This window comes from Nelumbo nucifera, chromosome 4 (assembly GCF_055504915.1).
Source record: "Nelumbo nucifera cultivar China Antique chromosome 4, China Antique-T2T, whole genome shotgun sequence".
NCBI classification, from domain to species: domain Eukaryota; kingdom Viridiplantae; phylum Streptophyta; class Magnoliopsida; order Proteales; family Nelumbonaceae; genus Nelumbo; species Nelumbo nucifera.
This window is the reverse complement of record NC_142652.1, coordinates 49,289,310-49,306,328: the sequence shown is the minus strand read 5'-3', so window position 1 is coordinate 49,306,328 and position 17,019 is coordinate 49,289,310. Positions and strand designations below refer to the sequence as shown.

Below are 17,019 nucleotides of genomic sequence, written 5' to 3'. Positions count from 1 at the left end.
AATTGAGCTTACCTTGATATTTAAACTTAATTAGAGTCAAACTCGAGAGGAGCCTAATTGAATTTGAGCCCAAGCTATTCAATTAGAGCTCGATTCGATTGTAGCCCTAATTTTAGACATGCATGTAGCATGTGGCAAGTTTAAGGAGGCTTTGACCCATATGCGGCTCTTTTCTTTAGAATGAAAATATCAGGGATCATTTACTAAAACACCTTGTAGTTTCATGAATTTATTAAAACCTATCTTATTTGCATTTTACTAATATTATTCCCTATAGTTTGCAACCAATTTATTTTATCAACATTTCATTATATGAAAGTGGAAAATGATAGTTTTAACCCTAACATCCATTCAAACAAATTTAATTAAAAGAAAATATAAATGAATTGTTCTTTCCCCTAATAAAATATGGGCAGAATTTTGTTCTCTATTCAAAGAAGGAAAATATGTTGTTGCAGACAAAGAACCCAACTTCCATTGTTCTCTCTTCTTCTTCATTTGTTAAACGATATCCTTTGTCCAAATCCTTTTAAAACATTCGAGGCAACTTATAAATAACCATTTATGAAAGTGAAAAAAAAATTTGCAAATAAGAAGGATAAAAAATTGTAGGCAAAATTATCTTTTAGAAAAACACATCAATTATACAATCAAATTGACCATTCTTCAGTTAAAAAGAATCCTAGTAATTAAGAACTATGATACTTATTGATAACCCTCTGTTATAGACTTTTGTAACCCAATAACCTGCATTATATATATCACAACTAGACAACTAGCAACAATAGCAGAGTTGGATCAATGAAAACTTTCTTTAGAAAATGAGATTTTAGAGTTCTTTAAAAAATGAATTAAGTTGAGTGTTTCAAACTAAATGCAACAAGTTATTAGCATTACTTGAAAGAGAGATGCAAGCGGATTTATGAAGGTAATGGTTCTACTGCTCGTTCTCTTATAAAGAATAAAAGAAGATAGGAACCCTCTTGTTCTTCAGGTTTTGAACATTCTTATAAAATCCCCATCCAAACAAAAATTTAAATGGGTAACCTTGGCATTAGTGGAGGTGGAGGTGTTCTAAGAGACTATAATGGTATTTCCTTTGTTAAATTATAGTGGTCTATAGTCCTAGTTGTTTCCTATATTTGGTTTTATTTTGTATAAGGGGTAGGGTGGAGTTTGTGAGTAGGGGTGTCAATTGGACTGGATTTGGTCCAATCCGATCCAGTCCAATGTGAGTCCATTATAAATGGATCAGGTCCAATCCAATCCAATGAATGTTTTAGACCAATTTAGAACGATCCAGTTCAATGTCTAGACTGTCTAATCTGGTCAAATTCATTTTGATTTTAGATTAATTGGTTTCAACCAGAATCCGGCCCATTGACACATATATTGTTATCCTATATCAATGGACCAGATACTGGCTTAATCCAACCCAATCCAATATAAATTTGTTACAGACAAACCAGATCCAATCCAATCTAATAAATATTTTAAATCAGATTGGTCCAATCCAATATGTCTTGTTGGTCCATCCAATTGATTTTGGACTAGGGGTCGAATCCAAAACCGGTCCATTAACACCCTTATTTGTGAGGGTGAGAATTCTGTACTTTGGGAATGGGACAAAGGGGGGCTACATCATCTCTTGTAATTTTATATCTCCCTTCCAATGATAATGGACTATGTTAGTCATTAATGCATGTGGACCACAATCACTCACTCTCTCATATCGTTATTATAAGGGAGGGGGAGTTGGTCAAGTGGAAAGTTGTTCTCATGCATTGACCAACAATCTTGCGTTCGTTTGTTGGTAATGATGGTCGTGTATAAGTGCATTTTCCAATGGTATCACTACTACTTTTGTAAATGAATTTTCCTGAGTGGAAACTAATAATTATAAATTTTTTCAATAAAAAATGCCTCTCCTAAATGAACTTATACCGTAATAAATTTCATAAAGAACGGTAAGGGGCACTTACCCAAATAAGTGTTATCTGGGAAATACTTACTCCGATTAGCACATTTATCTAGATAATTGGGTTATCCAAAAACAAATGAAACCTTTAGGGGTGGATTCGAACCGAGTCGAGCTGAATAGATAATTATTTGACCTCGGCTCACCAAGGTAGTAAAAGGCTCGATCTCGAGCTCGAGCTCAGTTCGAATTAGAACCTTGAGCTCGAGCTCAGCTCGAGTCAAAGCTTGTAAGCTCGAGCTCGGTTCGGCTCGAGCTTGACTTGAGAAAAATGTTTTATAAAAGTAAAAAGGTTATATATAAAAAATATTTTTATTTGATATTTAAAAAATTAAGAACTATAATAATTAGTTATTATTATATATAAAAATAAAATATTATATATATAATATTTTCTATAATTTTATATTATTATTATTATTGTATGTATGTATGTATATATGTATGTATGTATGTAGCTATTCGAGCCGGCTCACGAGCCGAGCTTTATTAGGCTCGATCTTGGCTCAAAACTCGGTTGAAACTGAGCCGAGTCGAGTTTTTCACGAGCTGAGCTCGAATAACTTGGTAAGAGCTCGACTCGTGACCACCCCTAGGACCTTAGCATTTATGACTGGTGTGGGGTATTATCATTGGTTCCACAGCAGACTAGATAGTCATTGCATTCAGCTAATCTAGATTACAATGTGAAGTAATGGAGCATCCACCCAGTTAAGCCCAAAATAAAAAAAGGAAGCTGTCTTTGGATAGGGAAGACATGATACTGAAAAAGAACCCAGATTTTCTACTCGCTTTCTCTACCCACACCCTACCCATTACAGCCACACATCTCACAATACAAAATGACGATGTGTGGCTGCAATTCAAGATGGATAGGGTGTGAGTAGAGAGTAGTGAGCAGAAAATCCAATTTAACTGGAAAAACTTACAACCAATCAACTGGCATTAGGATCCTATCAGGTGGGTTTTAACTAAAAAAATCATGGCCATTGTGATTGGTCAAAGCCTAAATTGGATGAAAGTTCAAAAAATTGCTCCAACAAATTAAAAATACCTTTATGAATGGGGACCTCTTTTGTAAATCCTTTCAGCCTTTTTCTTGTCTATTTATTTGGACAATAGATTGCAGGCCCACTCATTAAACAAACAATATCCCAATTTCAACAAACCATCACTCTCATGAAAGACAAACAATCCATGATTACGAGTCAAAGTCTTTTAGCCAAAAGGCAAGGAAAAATGGCCGTATAGAAAGTTTTCATATTGAGCTTTTGGCTTTAGCATATGAAAGGCTTTTGGCTTTTTATAAAAGCCTCTTTTTGTAGCTTCTCAAAACAGTTCAGTGAAAGCAATTCAACCCAAGATTCGGCCCCCCAAACCGACCCCTGTCTTTGGAGCGGCTTTCTAGACAAGCTTCTTTGAGTGGCTTCTTGAAATCAGCTGAATTAAAGCAATTATACAATAAGGTGATATTTGATAAATCTGAAGTCTGAAGTTGGAAAAAACAAATAATTGTTATTTGGATCTAAAATCTTAAAAGAAATAGAAATAGTTTTTACTTTTTAAAGGCTCTAAAAAGATAAGATCATTTAAAGCAATTCTCCTACATTTGAAACTGTAAAATTTATTATTATACCCTTGCAATTGACCATTTGATAATATTATAAATTGTTAGAGACACCAGAAGTAGCATCCATTATGGTGCACCCGTGCATGGGCCCATGTGTAAAGCACAACCAAAGAAGGAAGATTTGCTTCCTTCTATGGCTGAACCGGTTAAGGAAACTGAAATTAAACATATTGCCAATTCTGCTACTAATCTATAATATAAAGATTTGTTTCTATTATTTGTATATATTTCCTTCTATTTTTTATTATATTCTCTCTCATTTTTTTTGTTCTTTCTTATTGGTGTAAGTTACGACTCTTGTAATTGGCATTATTTCAATATAAATATAATAAACCCATGCCAATTTGGATGGGTCAATTCATTCTCCCTTAACCTACTTTATAAATAATAAAAATAATATTAAATAAAGTAGTATTCTATGAATAAACAAATATTGTGATTAGTTGAAATAAATAATTATCTATTACTTAATTAATAATAATATTTATTATTATTATTATTATTATTATTATTATTAAATGGGTCATTTACTAAAATGCTCCCTATAGTTTCATGAGTTTAGTAAAACCTACCTATAGTTTGTGTTTTATTAAAACATCCTCTATAGTTTATAATCAATTTACTTAATCGACCTTCCATTCTTGCCCTAATAAAACAAGGGCAACCATTCTATTTTCTCTATTTGGTCAATTTTGCTTTCTATACAAAAAAGTGTTAGGGATACTTTTGAATAAACAACCATGGATCCATAACCTTGAACATTTTTCCACTCAATTTAGGGGTACTTTTGGAATAAACAACCATGGTTTCATACCCTTAAACATGTTCCACTAGTTTAGGCGATCATGTTACTATTATCAGATGCCATAACAAATGGTTCTTAATGAAAGATTGATTAAGTAAATAGTTTGCAAACTATAAGGGATGTTTAAGTAAAATACAAACTATAGGGTAAGTTTAAGCAAATCTGTGAAACTATAGGGGGTGTTCTGTAAATAACCCTTATTAAATAGATGATAGTAATGAGGGCATTAACATCATTTTTTCATGTTTGAAACGCATCTAATTTTGGTAAGACATTGATGTCTTACCATTTCAGATTTGAATTTGTGTTTTAGATCCTCTAATTAGACCTAAACCCAAATGCCAATGAGTTTGAAAAAGCAAAGTTTTCAGACATCAGACATCTTAAACGTTTTATCAAATATCACCTATCCATTTGTAGAATTCTTATAGTTTTAAGATGTGCCCCACATACAAATCTAAGTTATATTTGGTGAAAAAAAAAATCAAAAGCTTAAGTACACTTCTGCTCAACCAAGAATATAGATAAACTGATTTTAGTAGCTTTTCGAGAGTGGCTCTCTTAGAGAAGCCAAATTCTAATAGAATTTTCAAAGAAGTTCAACCAACATAGTTTCTGAAACCTACTCTAAAGTTTGGTAACTGCAATCACCTCTCCTGAATTTTCTAACACGCAAGTAGACCCCCACACAAAAAATATCCAGAATACCTATGCGTTTACTATTGATGTTGGTTTCTATAGAAAAATAGTAATACAAACTTTATCAACAACAAAAAATAGAGTTTAAAGTTGCAATTTTACCTTTGAGCCATTGATATGAATAGTAATACAAACTTTCTAACACTCTACAAATTTGTATTTGTACTCTTTCCAAACTGAGCCAGAACTTTACAAATTTGTATTTGTACTTTTTCCAAATTAAGCCCAAGGGAAAATTTGGAAAGCAAATCAATTTTGGAAAAGAGATTGGAAAGGCTTAGGACAGTGATTAATATAAAGAGAAAATTTGGAAAGTAAATATTTTGATCATTCTTCATGCCTTTTGCTAGAGGGGTCTACTTGTGATTGTGTCTAAAAGTTCAAGGGAGGTGACTGCAATTACCAAACTTCATGGAAAGTTTTAAAAACTTTAGGAGAGGTTTTAGCAATTTATCCTAAGGCTCTATTCGTTTTTCGGGAAATAAGAGGGGGAGAAAATTTTACTATATTCTGATTTTAATAAGCTTTGGACCATATGATAAAGTTGATTTCCCTACATATGATATACATCTCCTTGGTGAATAGGAATGGCAATGGGGCTTTGTCAGACCCATACTTGACCCCAAATTTAAATCCCCTGCCTCGAACCCTAGCGGGGTGAAAAAAACTAACCCCATCCCCGCCCTCATAAGGAACGAGGATCCCCAACTTTGCCCCACCCCACTCTAGTCATTCTTATTTGTATATTTATTAATTTATTTTTTTATTTCTTTAAACCTACCTAGAACTATTTTATATTGTGTAATATAATATAGTATAACATATTATATTATATTATATTATATTATATTATATTATATTATGTTATATAATGTAGTAGGGGCGGGGTCATGGTTGGGGATGGGGCAAGGTGGATAAATACGTTCCTGCCCCATCCTTGACCCTAAAGTTTTAGGTTTTCCCTGAAACCCGCCCCAAACCCCGATCACTGGTGGATAAATCATGGTTTTCAAAACCGGACCATAGGAATCGGTCAAGTGATTGGTTTCGATTTTCCTCAAAACCAGATTTTCTTCAAAAATAGTTGATTTTGGTAGGGAAACCGTTGACCCGGACTGTTAATTGTTCGAACGGGACCATTTTTTTTTATTTATTATTTTTGTCAAAACGGGCTGATCATTCAGTTCAAACGGTCGAACCGTTCAACCCGGTAACCTGATCCCTGACCAATTCGATCTCCGAGTTAGTTTTAAAATCCATATTAATTTTCTCACTTAAATAAAAATTTAGAAAACATAATTAGAAAAATTTACCCACTATAACACTATCATCAAATATAATATGAATAATTAAACTTACCCGAATAAATATTTCACATTTTCCCATAAGTACATTGAAAGTGGACTTTTAAAAAATCAAGGAGAGATGTGAGGCTATCGAAAATTCGTGAAGATGCATTTACTGGCTACCAAAAAGTTAGCCATCCGCACCTCACACACGGCAGAGTGCACAGAAACTACAAACAATACACACCGACGTCCACCGTTATATTAAACCGTTTCACACCTATTCACACTTCTCACAAATGCATCTTACACCACGCATGTGAAATATTCTACGTGCGGCCAACTTCAATTCCCATGAGTGCCATGCCAATGTTTCTCATAGTCGCGCTACACTGAATCATTTCCAAGATCGAAATCTAAGATTCTGTAATTGAATCAGCATTCAGCAGCTACCACTGCATCTTAGAATTTACAGATGGCTTTGGTTTCTTTTTTGGGAAAATCATAAATGCAGCTTTTTCGTGTCCTGAGGACACGTGGCAAATATAGTATGTGCCTAGACCTTGAGTTCAGACTTTAAAGCCCCGACCCCCGAAACTTCACTCGTTCGTCTCATTCCACGCAGATCCCCGTCTGAGATTCCATCCATGGAGCGAAGAGGTGGAGATCACAATGAGAACGGTAGCTACATCTTCTCCGATCTGTCGGACCGCGACCTGTCGGACGGGAAGGCCGACAAGAAGCGATTGGAAGACGATGAGAAGGAGTCGATTGAGCGGATCTTCGACAGCCAAGAAATTCCCCCATGGCAGAACCAGCTCACGTTGAGAGCGTTCGCCGTAAGCTTCCTTTTGGCGATTCTGTTCAGCTTCATAGTGATGAAGCTCAATCTGACGACTGGGATTATACCTTCTCTGAATGTCTCCGCGGGTTTGCTTGGTTTCTTCTTTGTTAAGACGTGGACGAAATTTCTTGAAAAATCTGGAATGCTGAAGCAGCCCTTCACCAGACAGGAGAACACCGTCATCCAGACTTGCGTTGTCGCCTCCTCCGGCATCGCCTTCAGCGGTATGTCCTAAATTCTACTGGCGGTTTTCGGTTATCTCTCTCTCTCTCTCTGCAAAAACCGCTAGAGGTTTTGTCTTTATTATCGGTTCTCTTTTGTTTTCTAGAGTAGGAGAAGAAAAAGTGTTTTATCATCAGTTTCCACAGGCAGTAGTAGCAGTTCATTTGAACCAGACAATCGTCACCGTTGATTTGGTATACCGACCACTTGAGATTCTGTGGTTATATCAAATTGCCAACAAATCAACGGTGGTGAATATTGTCGCCGATGCTCGTATAGCCACCTGTTATTGCCGGTGATGAAGCTGTTTGGACAATCACTAGTCCCGTGCTTCGTTGCCGGTAACATCGGCGTAATTTTTGTCTAGGATCCGTTAAAGCTTTCGTAATGATCCGACTTCCGAGTCATCGGACAAAGTCGTCGTAGGTTAATACTGTAGATCAGTATTATCTAATTCTTCGGAAATGACTAATAATGATTCATCGACCTCTCAGTAACTTGGCCGATCGTCATTAAAGATTGATCATGTGATCCAATAAAACTGGATTGATTATTCAGCCTGTTAACCAGTGGGGGGGGGGGGGGGGGGGGGGTCAAGAGTTTGTAACCGTCTGATCTAGGTAGAATATAGATGATTTTCACTCCGGGCGCACTAATTGCGTGGGACAGGTTGGGTTGATCTTTTCTCGTGACTCGTGAGATTCCAGATTCCTGAATCTTGGTTTTAATGGGGAAAGTGATGCTTGGCTTCTGGGTCTTTGATGGGGAAAATGATGCTTGCGGCCTTGGAGTGTCGTTGTCGGAGCTTTTGGTGATATCCTCATATCCTCCTTCGCTAGCTGCGAGTTTAGAGTGGCGCCACACGGCCCACTGGGCGTGCCCCACCCCACATGCACACTTCACCGTGCATTGGGAATATTGCTGTACACGATTGAGATGTCTTGTGGGGCATGCCACATATGCGTTCTGTGGCTGCCGTTGTAAATTCGGCAAGTGTTCAGATTGGCGCCCCACATGCTCCCTACGAGGCACGTCCCACCATCCCACTTACACATCTCACAGCGCATTAGAGACATCCAAATACACAATTGGGATGGATGTCTTGTGAGGTGCGCGTGGTGTGCGCAGTGATTCTCACGACATATTAATTGATCTTTCACCGTTGAAATAGTTGGCGGTGCCAGATTGTCTATTAAACTTTAACGTATGTAAAATATGACAATGGGCGAACTTTTTAATTTTGGTAATAAAAGCTGAACAAAAAGCAGAACAATCACAATTAATGAACAACTGTGAAAAACGCTGAACAGAAAGATATGTGGGTTAGACTTAGTAGTATAAAGGAGCGAGCCGTTATCTAGATATGACAATGAGTAAGATGGGCCTAAAGCCAGGCCTACCATTAGTATGTTAAAATAATTTTTTTTTTCATTTTTTCTTGTTGAGCCCATGGATGGAATATGGACTTGGGATCATACAGGAGTAGCCTAGAAATCCCTGGTCCAGGTGTGTGTGCTTTGCCTAGACCAGTTATATTAATTACTCTGGTTTTGGAGTCTTGGGTTTAGGTAAACCCTAACCCAACTCGAGTTTTTGAACGGGCAACCCTAATCCAATCTGAGCTTCCTTATATTTGGTTGAGTTCATTCCATTTTGTTTTTCAAAGATGTTTTTTCCTTAGACTTGGATTAGTCAATTAAGGTTGATTAATTTAGCATAGGTATACAACGTTCTGGTGCTTTGGGAATAAAAAAATCATAAGCTTCAATCTTTACAGGGCCTCAATTCTAACCAAACTAAAAGTCAGGTTTGGTTCATATTTTTTAACCTAATCTAACTCTTAGGCCTAGTCTTGGGAAACAAAATTGGTCCTTATGGGCTATAGTCTGTCTTAATTCTTTCTGATCTAATTTGGGCAAATAGAGTTGAAAGAAATGCTAACTGCTAGGATTAATTCAAGCCTACTTGAAGCTGGTCTCCAATTTGAAGCCCAGCTGCACTTGAACACAACTGCTACACTCTCAAGGTACTACCTCACACTCACATAAATTGAGTCAGTGTTTGGTAAGGGTCAGCCACGGTTCAGGTTAGATTTCGCTCCGTCACATTTGCTAAGATTAGTGCATATACGAATTACGAAGATGATCTGATAAGAATCCATAATATTTGAATTGGATTTGGACCATTTGGTATTCAATAGATATGTCATATGTGAAACACAGATTCGGTTTTTGATCCATTTAAATATCCAGATATCTGATTCAAATCTGGTTTGGTTTGAAACTCGGTAAACCTATACAAAACTAGCATACACCTAAGAAGAAATCATGCATTATAGACAGACAATAGTAGGTTTTTAATAAACTCCCAAATCCAACTTAATCCTAAAGAACTTTAAATAAAAATTCTGAAAGGGTCTAATATCCCCCTTCTCTGTCTTTCCATATGGATTCAACTAATTTAATTAGTGGATCACATTTTGGAATATCATCCTATCCAATTATTGTTAAGCAGATACCCAAATCTGACTCGAACAAATCAAACTTGAGTTTGAATCATGTTAGTTCCATCCATTTGCATCCTTTTGCTAGAAATAATACTAAGATACCACTACCAAAAAATAATATTGAGATTTAAAAATCGATGTAAGGGGTATTACGATCCACAAATCTGATCCTTTTGATTTAATACATTGGGTAAAATTGCCCAACACGAAGGTATTAAATCGAAACCAAACTAAGCCAATGTAAAGGCGGTTTTCCATGATGCAGCCAAAAGAGTTGATTTATGAATTATGATGATGAATTGTAATGGTGATAAACTGATGATAAAAGAACATAATTGTAGATTAAGTATTGCCACCTAAGTTCACCAGTTTTATTGTGTTATTCTTGTATCTAATCCTTGACTTGTAAGTATTTAACATATCCTTTTTTATCACTATGTTTAGCATATTCGTTGCTATTTATCTTTCTTTATCTTCTTTATCTGTTGCTTTTTCTAATGCATTTTGAATAATTTGAATTTATCAGGAGGATTTGGGAGTTACCTTTTTGGAATGAGCTCTGCTGAGGCGAAACAATCAGCAGAAACTGGTGCTGCACAAAATATTAAAGACCCAGCACTAGGGTGGATGATTGGATTTCTATTTATTGTTAGTTTTCTTGGTCTCTTCTCAGTGGTTCCCCTCCGGAAGGTACTTTCCAGGAACTTGTTGGATTTCTCTTTTTTGTTAGTTTTCTAATACTGAGTCGTGACTCAGTATGGTTTATACATGAGAAAGAAAAGGACTAATGAAAGGTAGTTTTGCAACTAAGAACGGTTGGCTTGTCATAGGATATATGTATTCAAAACCTAAATTTAAGTGGTTTCCCAAAACTGAAATCTCAAACTACTGAACTAGTTAACGGAACTGGACTTGAAACCCAACGCAAATAGTATTTGGCTATGAGTTTTTCAAACCTAGCCCAGTTCCAGTTGTAAATCCCAAACCGCCTGACAAACTCAATTCAGGTTGAGCCTCACATAGAATCATTGCTTTCGGGTTACAAAATTGACTCATGCTGTGAATTCTACTTGGGAATCTCGTGAATTCTTAGTACTAGACGTTATAGTTCACTAGTCTTTGGTAGGTTAATATTGTTCATAAGAAAGCGTGAAGAGTAAAGCCATCCTTCTAATCTGAGTTGAAAAGATACTATGATTTTGCAGCACTGAAATTCTTATCTCATCCCTCCAATTCATCTGTCCTGGTAGCCATTTATCCCACTCAACCTCTCTCTTTTTTATCCATTCAAACATAAAAGGATCCACAATGAGTTTTGTTCCATGCCGTTTGTGTTCTTCCCATTATCTTAAGCCTTTTGTTGTTCCCAATACAAACTTTGTGAGACAATTTCTAATGCTTGAAGCTACAATATTATGAAATAGACAATCATTCTGGAACATCAAACTTGATTTTCCCCCTGTTTGAAGATTATGCTGCTTAGAACCTTACGTTTATATGATTGTCCTCAGATCATGATCATTGACTTCAAATTGACTTACCCAAGTGGCACTGCGACTGCACACCTTATCAATAGCTTCCACACTCCCCAAGGAGCCAATTTAGCAAGGTTAGATTTAATTGATAAACAATACTAGAATGTTTACCTTAAAATTTGACTGATTGAACATTGGGATGTTCTGATGATTTTTTTCCTTTCATATTATCCAGGAAACAAGTCAGAGCATTGGGAAAGTTCTTCTCCTTCAGTTTCCTATGGGGTTTCTTCCAATGGTTCTTCACTGCAGGGGATGATTGTGGCTTTTCAAACTTCCCTTCACTTGGCCTCAAAGCCTACCAGAACAAGTATGTATAATGTTACTACTCTCAGATCGATTAGTAACATTATGAAATTGATTAGCTAAATTGGAGTTCAGTTGATTTCACCATCCAAAGAGTTTAGCAAAGCTTCTTCCATGAACAAACAGAGTGTTCAAGCCTTATGCAATCCTGATTGCATGTCTTCCCTTGGTGCTTGCATCTTTCATGGAAGAAGCAAAAATGAACTCCATCAAAAATTGGTTTTTTAACAACTCATGTTGCCACCTTTACTTGGTTTGAACCGACTCCGTCTTTAAGCAACTCATTGGGATGATTAGTATCCAATCTTTCTCATTTTAAATATTTAACTTGAATCATTGGTCATTTTTCTACCTACTATTTGAAAAGAAATTTGATTACAAATTCATTTAAATTTGGTAACATGACAATGGAATTTTTTGGTCAAGTTTCTAAATTCCAAAGTTTACATAGATATAAGCTCTTTTAAGTATCTAACCTCCTTTCATTGTTCGAATTTTTGGTTATTTTAATCAAATAAACAGGTTTTACTTTGATTTCTCTGCTACTTATGTGGGAGTTGGAATGATCTGTCCATACATCATAAACATATCTTTGTTAATTGGAGGGATTCTCTCATGGGGTGTCATGTGGCCTCTCATAGATGCTAAAAAAGGTGATTGGTATTCTGCAGACCTCTCTAAGAGCAGCCTCCATGGCCTTCAAGGTTACAAGGTAATCTCATCTCCCCTTGCTTCAATATAAGATAGCTTTATATAACATCTAAATTGTCCCCTACTCCCATTGCGCCCCCACCCCCTGCAAAAAAAAAAAAAAATCAAAATCAAAAGAATATAAAAAATGTCAGTTATATTAATGCAACTCCCCCTACTTTGATTGCAGGTATTCATTGCTATTGCCATGATCTTAGGTGATGGCCTTTACAACTTCTTAAAGGTCCTAAGTAGAACTCTTATTGGCTTGTTTCACCAACTTCGTAACAAAGAGGCCGGGATTGTTCTCCCAATAGCTGGCCGACCCTCTCCTCCAAGCCCAACTATTTCTTATGATGACCAAAGGCGAATCCAACTATTCCTCAAGGACCAAATTCCTACATGGTTTGCAATAGTAGGTTATGTTGTTATTGCTATAGTCTCCATTGTAGCCCTTCCTCACATTTTTCCCCAGTTGAAGTGGTACTATATCGTGGTCATCTATGCATTGGCACCTACATTAGCCTTTTGTAATGCATATGGGTGTGGGCTCACTGATTGGTCCCTAGCCTCAACCTATGGGAAGCTTGCCATCTTCATTATTGGGGCATGGGCTGGGGCAGGACATGGTGGGGTTATTGCTGGACTTGCAGCCTGTGGTGTAATGATGAACATTGTTTCCACAGCCTCTGACTTGATGCAGGATTTCAAGACTGGGTATCTGACTTTAGCTTCCCCTCGATCCATGTTTATGAGCCAAGTGATTGGAACTATAATGGGTTGTATTATCTCTCCTTGTGTCTTTTGGCTCTTCTACAAGGCCTTTAATGATCTTGGACTTCCTGGCTCAGAATACCCTGCCCCATATGCTCTTGTATATCGAAACATGGCGATATTGGGAGTCGAGGGGTTCTCAGCTCTACCAAAGCATTGCCTCACTCTTTGTTATGCATTCTTTGCTGTGGCTATTCTCATTAACCTGATTAGAGATGTTGTTGGGAAGAAGTGGTCAAAGTTTATACCGGTCCCAATGGCAATGGCAATACCATTTTATTTGGGCTCTTACTTTGCCATTGACATGTGCGTTGGGAGCTTGATACTATTTCTATGGGAGAAGACTAACAAGGCCAAGGCAGATGCATTTGGTCCTGCAGTAGCTTCTGGGCTGATTTGTGGAGATGGGATATGGACCTTACCTAGTTCAATACTTGCTTTGGCTGGGGTGAAGCCACCAATCTGCATGAAGTTCCTATCAAGGGCAACAAATGCCAAAGTTGATAAGTTCTTGTCATCTTAATCTTTTCATTTAGTTAAGTTGTGTATTATCCCTTGGTTGTTGTCACAATGTATTTGCAATTGTAAAGGTTATGCAGTCAAGTCAAATTTTATTTTCTATGGCCACTTAACAAGTGTTAATAATTGCAGCATGGAATAGATATAGTACTCTTTACAAGTGCAAGTTATGTTCAACCCACCCACATTAAGACATTGCAAAAGCTTTTCATTGTTCCTTTTCCAAACCTTGTGTGTGTTTCTCTATCCATGCATCCCAATGCCAAGAGAAAGACTACTCTTTTAACTCGAGAAAATCCGCCCAAATGATAAAATTAACAATTGGCCTGAAGCTGCATTTGGCATTCCTTATTTTAAGGACTAATTTTCTTTTTGCAGAGTTCAAATCAGCCCCCCATGAGATTGCCCCCCACAACGTCCCACAGCACATCTCTGCCGTGTATTTGACTATTGAGAGCATCTCCCAATGATGACATATCATTTCTGAGATTATCATCGGGAGATGTTCCCAATACACGGCGGGGATGTGCAGTGGGATGTTGTGGGGGGCAATCTTGTGAGGGGCTGATTTGGTCTCATTTTTGCAGTTAAAATGTCCCTATGAACATTGAGTTTTGAATATAAAAAAGGAGGTAAGTCCTTAAAATAAGGAATGCCAAATGAAGTCTTACTCTATTTTGGTTTTGGTTTCTAATTGGATTGTTTTACGTTTCTAACTTTACCCCCTACCCTAGAATTAGCCCGGTACATTGTCAAACTTATATGTATCCAATAGCGGACACCTAAATAATCTCCCCATTCTTTGAAGAGGCTATTATGACATGTGCAACTCCAAGACTTGACTACATTGAGAATTTTCACAAAATTAGAGTGGTGATTCTAAAAGCTCGTGCCATATTGGATTGTTTTGTTCAATTAGAATCACAAAATAGGACTTCATGCATGGAACATTTCATGTGGCCTTTTATAGCAAGTGCATATAATAGGTGGATTTTAATTATTTACGAAAATGTTTATTATAATTTATTGCACAGTTTTTTAAGTAGTAAATGTACAAGTGCATTGCATGTGGCAATTTCAAATGATGACGGTGATAATAAGTTTTGTATTATGATCACATTGTACCAGTGGATGTACTACCTTCCAGACTCAAAAGTTAGATTTAAATTTTCATATTTGTATAATATCAATGTTATCAACTTGCAAATGGATTGATTGGCATATTTCTTGGACAAGATCAACAGATCATAGACATTTCCTTTCCATAAGTTTTAATTAATCGTAAATTAAATTTATTTGAATTACTATTAATTAATATTGACTAATACTAAATTAATAGATATTAAATGAAAATAAGAGAAATTTTTATTAAGAGTAATTATTAAAAGTATTAAAAGTATTGGAATATAAATCTATTACTAGAATTTATTTGTAAAAAAATAACTTAAATATATGATTCATAAGAGTTAATATCCCAAATATTAGACTTAATGAAAGAGAATTGAATAAGGTATAATGTAGGAGTTTAAGTTACATTTATACTCTTACAATTATAGAGGAAAATTTTAAAAAATATGGATATTTTAGTCAAAATAATTAAATAAAAAATAATTAGAGTTGATATATTTTTGGCTCTAACAAACCCCTAAACTTTTTGAAAATGAAAATTTCGACCCTAAAGAATTTAAGGGGCCATTTTAGATCTCAAACTAAGCTGAAAAGTCCAACATTAGCCAAAAATACATGGTGTTAGTGACGTTGTTCACAAATCCATTACATAATATGAATAAAATAATAAGAAATGATGGCATGGCACTGTTTAACTTAAAAAACTGAAAATATTACAAGTGGGATCCCACTGAATAAAATAAAAACTATTTAATGTATAAATTAATAGATGTTGAAATTAATATATAGGTGGATCCAACTTAAAATTTCCTCATTTAAGAGAAAAATAATAGGTGGATCCTACTTGAAGTTAATAGGTGGTTCTCACTTGAAATTATAGGTGGGTCCCACTTGAAATTTACTCTTTCAAGAGAAAAATAATAGCAATCCAAGAGAATGTTACTAGGCTTGATATAGTCGTGAGTTATATGGGGATCGTAAATAGTGTGAAGGAACTCAAGTCCTTTAGCAAATGTCAAATGCAATGGAGAACCCTATGCTCCAATCCATCATCTCCGAACATTTACGGTTGAGCAATGCATCTTACAAGCTCCAATTATGCATGAAGCCTGCAACAAAGCTCAACGTTAGTGACGCTATCAAAAAGAGATGGCAACTATTAAGATAAGATACTAACTCTAGACCAGAGCGACCTACCAGGGCTCAAGCCGACTTCTATGAGCTTGTCCTCGGTGATATAGTCCTTGTAGTCGAACTCGAGCTCCGCCCAAGATTGGAGCATCTCTCTTGTTTTCAGGTCCAGCCTAATACCAAAGTCCTGAACAACCGCCCTCCAATGAGAAGGAAAGGGCCATCCCGCGGAATTGCGGACTACGAAATAATCCCGTTTCCAGGCTGGGATTTTACTAGGAAGCTTGTGCAACAACTTATAGCCCGGGCGAGGGGACAGGTAGTAGGCCCGCCTATGCTCGGGGAGAACGCTAGAGGCATTCTTCTTTATGGACAAGATAGAGGAGAAAATTTCGAGATCAAGGGGTAGAGCGTAGTCAAAGCAGAGGGAATTTGTCCCGACCACATTCCGAATGGAGTTCGGGTGGAGTTGGTCTATGGTGACGTTGAAGAACTTTAAGACATCTATGATCAGAGGATGTAGAGGAAGACAGAGCCCAGCCGCGAGCAGCTCTCCAAAAATCACGATCTCATCATGACCGTGTTCCCAAGGGAAGTTACCCGCGGAGAGATTATAGGTATACTCCCTTAGACGATTATACTGACGGATCAATGCCCTGTCTCTCTACGGTCATATTTGAGGGACCGAACTTATCTGGTACTCGAACTCGAGGAGAGGTAGACGCTGGGTTATCCGAGGCCTCCCACGCCTCATAGGTTGGCTGTGCCTTAGAGGCACCTACTTGTGCCGAGGTACCCACCTCGGGCTCATCTAGGAGACTATCAAAACTATGGTCTGACATAACTACGAACTGAAATGAACTAAAAAAAGAAGCTAGGGAAACTCACCAAAGGAAAGTGACCGAACAAGGAAGCTGACGAGTTGGAGAACCCGAGCTGAGGAATTTAGGCGCGACCTTAGAATGA

The 17,019-nt window shown here is 36.8% G+C and overlaps 1 protein-coding gene across 1 annotated transcript; it reads left to right on the top strand.

Moving 5' to 3' along the window:
• Window positions 1-6,989: 6,989 nt before the first annotated feature.
• LOC104589021 (putative metal-nicotianamine transporter YSL7) lies at window positions 6,990-13,960 on the top strand. The gene is made up of 6 exons (XM_010247188.2): window positions 6,990-7,466; window positions 10,497-10,660; window positions 11,482-11,579; window positions 11,681-11,815; window positions 12,334-12,523; window positions 12,692-13,960. Exons 1-6 carry the CDS (start codon window positions 7,046-7,048, stop codon window positions 13,796-13,798), a joined length of 2,115 nt encoding a protein of 704 aa, XP_010245490.2. The 5' UTR covers window positions 6,990-7,045; the 3' UTR covers window positions 13,799-13,960.
• The last annotated feature ends 3,059 nt before the right edge of the window (window positions 13,961-17,019 follow it).